The sequence below is a fragment of the Vitis vinifera genome, chromosome 5, assembly GCF_030704535.1.
Source record: "Vitis vinifera cultivar Pinot Noir 40024 chromosome 5, ASM3070453v1".
Taxonomy (NCBI): Eukaryota; Viridiplantae; Streptophyta; class Magnoliopsida; order Vitales; family Vitaceae; genus Vitis; species Vitis vinifera.
Window position 1 is genome coordinate 7,265,557 of NC_081809.1, and position 9,111 is coordinate 7,274,667.

At 34.8% G+C, this 9,111-nt stretch overlaps 1 protein-coding gene across 1 annotated transcript; it reads left to right on the forward strand.

Moving 5' to 3' along the window:
* Positions 1-7,867: 7,867 nt before the first annotated feature.
* LOC100258069 (transcriptional regulator SUPERMAN) lies at positions 7,868-8,814 on the forward strand. Its single transcript, XM_002280736.3, has one exon. It carries the CDS (start codon positions 8,087-8,089, stop codon positions 8,708-8,710), a length of 624 nt encoding a protein of 207 aa, XP_002280772.1. The 5' UTR covers positions 7,868-8,086; the 3' UTR covers positions 8,711-8,814.
* The last annotated feature ends 297 nt before the right edge of the window (positions 8,815-9,111 follow it).

A 9,111-nucleotide genomic window follows, 5' to 3' on the forward strand; every position in this document is an offset into this window, starting at 1 on the left:
AGCCATGATTATGCAATCATGACAAAATTTTATCTTTGCAACTTCTTTAAGAAAGATGAATAAAAGGGGAAGGGATGGCTTCAGAAAAGTCTATATATGCAGTGAAATCGAATCTTGGAGCATAAAGGCACTTAGGACATAAAAGCACTTAGGAGCTCCAATATATAATTGCACCTTACATAAATAATTAGGTAAAGGAAATTTACATGAAAATAAGGAATTTCTATATTGAATTGCGACAACAATTCTTTTTATAGCAAAATAAAGGAGAGTAGTTTTCAAGTATTCATCCACAAGTAGACATATGGACTACATCATTCTCCCTACTAACCATGCTTCCGTAGCGGCACATGCGGGTTTTGTCATAGCATACAATGAACCATGTGTTGGTTCACTTATACGTTGTTTGCAAATTAGGCTGTTTTCTATATGAATGATACATATAGTTTTTCTTCAATTACAACATTATACGAATCATATTATCTATCTGAGTCGCTTTATAACGGCACAAACAAATAATGCCAACCCTCCACCTATGTACCTATAAATATATACTGGTGAAAGTAAAAAAGACGGATAGGCTTCTACTTGCAAACTTAGTTTATGCAAGTGAAGATATGGATCTTGCTGATTGGCAAAGGTTGTCCCCTTAATACACCACTATAAAAGAGTTCTCTTCACTTAGACACACTGCCCGGTAGATGGTTGATAATGTAAATGGCAGTCCAAACTGAAAAGGGTTAAAAGAAGATTTCTTCTTTGGTTACATGGCATAGGTTATTACACTAAAACTTACCAAATAAAACATGGTAACTAAGACTAAAGACTAGGGTAGAGATGAGTTTACTCTAATAATTATTTGGGTCATGGTGGCCATCCATGGACGCCTGGACGATGAACGTACTTAGGGTAGAGGAGATGGCTGCCAAAGTGCTTGTTTTAGTGAAAGTGGAGACATGGCATAAAGTGAGGCAGTCGGTGCACATCACCATCTTGCTTGCGGTTGCTAGCTCTTCCGCCCTTCTTCATTTGCAAATTCTCTATGTGCATTGCTTTCAAGTACATTTTTCTTAGTAGGGTCACATGAATACGATATGCATATACTCATGGTAGAGAGGGTCCCCTTTTTTGTAGGGTATCCTTGTAGTTTTACTTTCACATAGCAATGTACACTACATGATTGCAATCATAAAGAGTTGTACCTATCTATGAATAGCAATGTACGCCAAAGGTAGGACCCATATGTGACAAAAGCTATTTATGATATGCCACTATGTGTTTCATGTTCTATTATTTTGGTAATCCTCAGTCTATTTTAGGAAATTAAATTCAAGTTCATTTTCAAGGTGTAGTCCGTCAAAAGACTTGGTCAATCAATGTACTGCCTTTGGTCCGTGAATGGATAGTTGACCATATTCCATTTACTGGAATTTTAGTTTTAATCCCAAGACAAAAGATTAAACTCGCATGGGCTTCTTTGGTGGATGTCTTTGCACCTCAATCTTCAACTTCTCAAGCACCTCAATCTTCAGTAGCTTCGTAAAAATATCTATAAGTTGATCTTCTGATCTACAAAACTCAAGTTCATTCTCGTCATTTTTTATAAGTTCTCTATATAATAAAATTTGATGTTTATGTGTTTGCTTCTACTATGAAATATTGTGTGAAACTAAGGTTTGTTAATATCTGTTTTGATGATAACAAAACAAGTTTTAGAACTAATGATTATATTTCAAGTGTGATTAGGCAAAACGATTTTCAAAGTGACAATCACAAAGACAAATCAAGTCAAAGAGAAATCATTAAGAAGAAGAAAACTTCAAAGAGAAATGTTTTTTAAGACCCAAGCTTCATAAGATCTCTTTGTAAGGTTGATGCATTAGGATTTTCATGCATTTCATTCTTATGCACCGAAATCATCCAAGAGTTATTTTGTTTTTAATATTTTAAAATTAAATGATTTCATGTTTTCAATTAAAACCTTGTGTCAAATGTTTTCCAAAATTGTTTAAAAGATTTTAAGTTGAAAAAGTTGGTTGTTAAGCCAAAAATGGCTCAATCGGTTGAACTGAATAAGGAACCAGTTGACCCCCACCTCAACCAGTCAAAGTCCGATCAAGAGACGGTCGAGGTCCAACAATCACCTGTCAAGCATTAAATACTAACGGCTAGTCAACCAATCAACCCCTAACTTGACTGGTCAAACTCCCAACGACTAGTTTGGTTGTTTCCTTATATATATATATAAGCTTTAATCTTCATTGTTTAAAGAGCTTAACCTTCCAAAACCTTTCTTGAATATATTTGAGCATTGGAAGAGTGTTTTGAGTGCACCATTGTTCTAAAACTTGCATATCATTAGTGCACCATTCAATTATACTTTTCTTGCATCATTCGAGCCTTAAAGTTTTGTACTAAGATTTTGTAAGATCCTTTATTATCCTCATTTGTAAATCTTTGAGATGAAAAATCTAAGTGTGAGGTATCACTTAGGGATTCCCAAGTATGCAGTATCACTTGAGGAGTTGTTCAAGAGTGGGTATCTCTTAAGAAGTGTAAAGGGTGCTTAGAGCCAAAAGTCCAAGAATGTGGATTGGAACCATAATCCAATTGTATTACTTAAAGACTTGGTTTGGAAGCCTTAAATTAGTGAAACCTCAAGCTTGGGATTGAAGCTAGAGGAGAGTAGATGTAAGTCGAGTTGTGTCGAACCACTATAAAATCTTATGTTTGCATTCTCTTTTCCCTACTCTTTTACTTTATATGCAATTGTTTTTATATTATTTATTATATACTTGCATATAATTGTCTTTTACATTCACATAATTTAAATTTACAAAAAAGAGATCATCACCCTTTTCAACCCCCTCATCCCCCTCTATAGAGTGATTACCTTAAATTGAATTAACATAATTTTTCTAACACATTGGATTCTTTGTCAATGCAATATCAGACTTATTACCACACAAAATCTTTATATAACCCTTTTGTTCATACTTCAATTTACTAAGCATCCTACGAACTCAAACTAATTGACATGTTGTAGAAGTAACTATCATATATTCAACTTTTACCATTGATAATGTTACAACTTGTTGCTTCTTTGATGACCATGAAAATACTCATGTTCTAAGATAAAAAAAACATACCTAATATATAGTACTCTTCCTAGTCTCTACATCACCTCCCCAGTCACTATTTGCGTAGCCCACTAAATTGAAATTGCTTGAGTAAGAATAGAAAATTCCATAATCACAAGTACCACTTACATACCTCAAATTTTGTTTTATTACTTGCAAGTGTGATTGATATGGTTCTTCCATAAATCAACTGATAATTCTCAGTCCATAATCAATATTTGGTCTAGTAAAAGTTAAATAACGAAGACTTCCTACGATGCCCTTGAAATATGTGAAATGTACTAATTCTCCATTGCCTACTTTTTCATTTCTACTCGCTCTGCAATAAGAGTACAAATTGGTAATGAAGATTTCATCCTGAATTGTGTTAGAATGTCTATGGCATACTTCTTTTGTGAGATAAAGATAACATCATCTGTTTGTTAGACTTTCAAGTCCAAGAAAATAGGACATTAATCCTAAATCCCTCATCTTGAATTGTTATGTCATTGTTTTCTTGAAATCTTCAAACATCTACTGATTATTTCCTATAAAAATTAAATCATCCACATAGAGGCATACAACAATTACATCACAATTAGAATTTGACTTTATGTAAATCGTGTGCTTAAAAGAACTTCTTTGAAATCCATGTCATAATAAATAAGCATCAATCCATGTGTCTCAGGCACGTGGTGTCTGCTTTAACCTATATAATGTCTTATTGAGTTCATAAAATTGTTTCTCTTGCCCTTTCTTAATGTACTCTGGTAGTTTTTCAACAAAAACCTCTTTTTGAAGTACATTGTTAAGAAAAGCTGCCTTCATATCAATTTGGTGAATTTTTTACCTTTTCTAAGTTGCAAGTATAATTATCATGCAAATGGTATCTAGTTTAGTAACTAGTGCAAAAACTTCAAAATAATCAATACATAACTTCTGTTTATAACATTTTACAACCAATCAACTTTATCATCAAATTTATACTTTGTCTTATAAACTCATTTAACACTTATAGGCTTCTTTTTAATTGGTAGAGTAGTTAGCTCTTATTTATTGTTCTTCTTTATGGATTGAATTTCTTCATTCATTGGTTGAATCCACTTTTCATTGTTTCTTGTTTCTTCATACGAAATTGGATCTCAATCTACAAATAGACCAAAGTTAACTAAACCTTCATTAGTGATTTTGATATCTTTCATGACTTCATAATTCTTTAGATGTACAGGCATAATATGAGAATGTTATGGCCAACTTTGTGATTCATACTCCTAATGTTATGGGCAACCTTGTGATTCATACTCCTACCTTATTCTTGTTCGCATATGAGAATTTCGAATAGGAAAAGGTGTGTTTGAAATATAAATATCTACTATAGAATCCTCATGATGCTCATTGTCTTCCACAAAGTCTTTTTCAAAGATAACTTTTTTTTTCCTCACTTTATTTTTTGGTCCATGTCCAACTTTCATTCTCTAGGAATTGAACACTTTACTCACAATCAACTTCCTTATTTCTGGATTATATGGTTTGTAACCTTTAGTTACATCACTATAACCAATGATTAGTGAGAGGCTTTCCATACTATAGTTTTCTTGATTAATTGCCTTCCCACACTGGTTCTTTCCAACATTTCTCATTTCCAAAAGTTATATGGTCGTTTGCTGGATTACTCTTTTCTTCGTAATTTTGGCAACTCATGTTACTACATCTAAGGCCCTACAATACACATAAACTCTAATTCCGTTCTTGTAAATACCTTTTTCTCGGATATAGTGTAGTTCATAAGGAATATTTGTGTCTCCATCCCTCTAGTAGAGCATTTATTTCATGGAAAGTAATCTTTAATGAGTTGGAGTTTCCTTATATGGAATTATTCTCATTTCTAACCAATGTTTCCTTTAATTTCTCAAACCATGAACACATTTCCAAGTTTGTCTTCAACTTTTAGAATAGGTACAACAATTTCAGTTAGTGATGTGGATCAATCAAACACTATGGCTAATCCTAAGACAGCCAAAGCCAACAATCGTTCACAATTGCATGACCAATTAGTAGAGCATGTGACACATTCTAGTTCAAACACCACTACATTTGCACAGTCTAAGAAACCTTACTAACCTACTATCATTTAACCACACCTACAACCAGCTCCTATCTTTGAATCAAATCTTTCCACTCATCCCATGATGACACGAAGCAAAGTTGGAATATACAAACCCAAGTTATTTAATGTCCTTATCCATCCACTAACTGTATCTCCTGGTCTTACTAAGCCTTTCTAAGTTAAACAAGCTCTTAGTGATCCCATTGGAAAAAAGCCATACATGTGGAATTTCAATCTCTTAGGAATGATCAGACATGGGATTTAGTCCCATATCGGTCCAAGTATAATGTTGTTAGGAATAAGTGGGTCTTCAAGCTGAAATACAATCTTGATGGTTCAGTAAACAAGTATAAAGCTCGTTTGGTAGCAAAAGGGTTTCATCAAACTCTTGAAGTGGATTTTTCTAAAACCTATGATTCAGTTATTGTGCCTTCTATTATTTGGGTTATTCTGGCTTTAGTTGTGCAACAACGATGAGATATTCGTTAATTAGATGTAAATAATGTCTTCCAAAATGAACATTTACAAGAGGATGTGTATATGAGTCAGCCTGAGGGATTTGTTGATTCTACAAAGCCTTAATTTGTTTGCACGTAAAAGAAAGCGCTTTATAGGTTGAAGCAGGCGTCGAAGGCCTGGTTTGAAAGACTTAAGCAAGTGCTCTTAGATTGGGCCTTAACTAATTCACAATCGATGTGTCTTTATTTATGTATAAATCAAGAGGTACCTTACTAATTTTATTGGTTTACGTTGATGACATCTTGGTCACTGGTAACAATTCAGCAACTATATCAAAATTAGTAAATGACTTGAGTTGCAGCTTTGCTTTTAAAGACCTTAGTTCCTTACATTTCTTCCTTAGAGTAAAAGCTTTTTAGGATACTATTAGGTTATACCTAACTCAAACGAAATATGTTGATGACCTATTGAAACGAACAAAGATGGATGAAGCTAAACCTCTACCAACCTCTGCTACCTCAGGAAAAATATTATCGAAGAGAGATGGAGACCTTATGGCAGAACCTTCAATCTATCGAAGAACCATTGGGGCCTTACAATATGTCACAATGACACGTCCAAATATCGCCTATATGGTTAGCAAGTTGAGTCAATTCTTACAAAATCTTACTAATGTTCACCGGCATGCTTGTAAAAGAGTACTTCGATCATTACTTGAAAGGGACCATCACCCATGGCCTTTACTTCAAACCCAACAAACAATTGGATCTTGTAGGTTTCTCTGATGCTGATTAGGCAAACTGCCCAGATGATAGACGATCTACCAATGGCTATTGTGTGTTTTTGGAAGCAATCTTGTGTCTTGGATCTCCAAGAAACAAAGTGTAGTAGCACAGTCAAGTATCGGGTCGGAATATCATGCATTGGCTCTTGTTGTTGCAAAATTAACTTGGATGCATTCTTTGCTCAGAGAGTTGGGAGTTGAACTCAAGTTCTCACCGGTAATTTGGTGCGACAGTCAAGGAGTAGCTTCATTGGTAGCAAATCTTGTATATCATCCTCAAACCAAGCATATTGAGATCGATATGCATTTTGTGTGAGACAAGGTTGTACAAAAGACATTAGAGATCTGCTTTGTTCCCTCAATAGACTAGCTAGGTTGTTGATGCCTTCACCAAATCTTTGTCAATAACTAGATTTTTAAAGTTGAAGAGCAAACTTAAAGTGGATGAATCCCTTTTTTGTTTGAGAGGGCGTGTGAAGACAGACTGGATAGCTGCCACGTTAAGTGCCACCTTAGATCTCTCTTAACTGACAATTTGTTGTAACTTATAATAGATTTGGTTAAACTGGTGAACTTTCTAGAACCTCCTTTTCTTTCTCTCTAGACTAAGTTAAAAGGCTCTATAAGAAACAGAAAATGAAGACTTGAGGTTTGTAATTTTCTTGGTTCTCTCAAGGGTTTTCTTCCTCTCCAAACGCACACGCAAACCCACGTGAGCTTGCTAAGACCGCCATTGTGGATATTGAACTTACAACAAAGAACAAAACAAAACAAAAAAAAAAAAAATTAAAATAAAATAAAACATCTTCTCTCCCACTTTTGCTTAGATTTCAGACATGTTCAATTCGCAGGGCTGGCTGACCACGTGCACCTGATGATCGTCTGCAACCCTCGTGGCTTTAATTACTAAGCAAATAAAAGGAATTTCAAATTCTCTGTTCAATTTGTTGTAAATAATAAAAACGAAAATGAAATATAATAGAAATTATTATTATTTTAAATATATATATATATTTGAAGAGAAACAACATTGGAAAAATATGGTAAAAGGGTAATAAAATTTTTTGTTAAGTTCAAAAATATTTTCATTATTTTTTCTTTCCTTGTTGTATCTTTCCTGACTTAAATTTGTACCAAGAAATGCTTAATAACATAAAATATGTATATATATAAAATAAAATTGAAAATTAAAAATTAAAAAAAATATAAAAAAAAAGTAGCTGGACACCATGTAAGCAGAAATAAGGAACGTCCCACTAGCTTTGGCAAAGTACAAACCGACAGGCAAGTGTCCTGGATTTTGCAGTAGTGACGAAACATATGGGACACTTCAGCAGGTGGATGCCCTCCAAAGGGATTTTCAGCTTCTGGCCTAGAATTTTACGGGCTGTGCTGCTTCCAACACTCAAAAATATTCTCCAACTCTATATAACGTCACCATGTTTCTCATGTCACTGACTCTCTAATGTCCCCCTGCTTTCCTCTCTCTTCCCCAGGAGCCTCAACTTTTGAGATGTTCGATGTTTTACTCTTTTCTGTTTCTTAGTTGATATGATTTGAGCTAGACTGTTCTTGTCCCTCTGATCTTACTAGGTCTAATTGAATCAAAAAGCATCTATGGAGAGGAACGGTATGAGCAATAAATTAAAAGACCATAGTATTGGATGTAGAGCCGTTGAAGACTGCAACATTAGCTACAACCACAACACGATTAAAGATTCATGGAACTGTTACGGCAGTGGAAGTCATGATGAAGATGATCTTGGTGGATATTCATGGCCTCCAAGATCTTATACATGCAGCTTCTGCAAAAGAGAATTCAGATCCGCTCAAGCTCTAGGTGGCCATATGAATGTTCATAGGAGAGACAGAGCCAGGCTGAGACGGTCACCTCCAAGGGATGATCAGTACACTATTCCTAATCTTAACCTCAAACCTAACCCTAATCTCTCAACCCCATCACCACCTTCTCTTCCAACAAGGCTTCCAGCATTTACCTGCCCATTACCTTCCTTGGCTGCTTCCCCTTTTTCTTCTTTATCTTCACCATCTTCAGCTTCACCTAGTGAACTGAATGCTGCACAATCTTTTTCTGGGGTTGAAGAATTTAATGGCGTCAACCAAGAAGATGAATGTAAGGTTTTGAAGATGGCAGAGTTTGTTAGGTTGGACTTAAAGATTGGTTTGCCTAGTGATTTAAAGGAGGATTTGGATTTGGAACTTCGACTTGGGTACTCCTAGCTCCAACATTTGCAGATTTTTCCACAATGATTTGGCTTATCGGATCTATATGCAGTCACACCATCTGTTTTCATATTCACTAGTAGAAGATAAAAGCATAGAGACGCATGTAAAGGAGATGCTACATTCAAAGCTCCCATCAGCTACATGTAATGATTAATATCATCCCATGACTAATATTTCTTCACTATTTGGCATGTATTTCACTATTTTCAGCTAATGTACCTACGTTCCTTATTCAAACTGATATTTCTTGCTTTGTGTTGTATATTTAGTCTTGTTCATCGCATTCTTATGAATTAATTTTTCTTTTGACTGATACCTTTCACTTCTGTCACGAGAGAGATCCTTCCCTTTCATCCAAGAATGTCCTTTTTTTCTTTTTCTTTTTCTCCTTTCTC

Excerpts from the sequence above, each read along its gene's own strand:
- LOC100258069 (XM_002280736.3), top strand. The coding sequence starts at position 8,087 with ATGGAGAGGAACGGTATGAGCAATAAATTAAAAGACCATAGTATTGGA.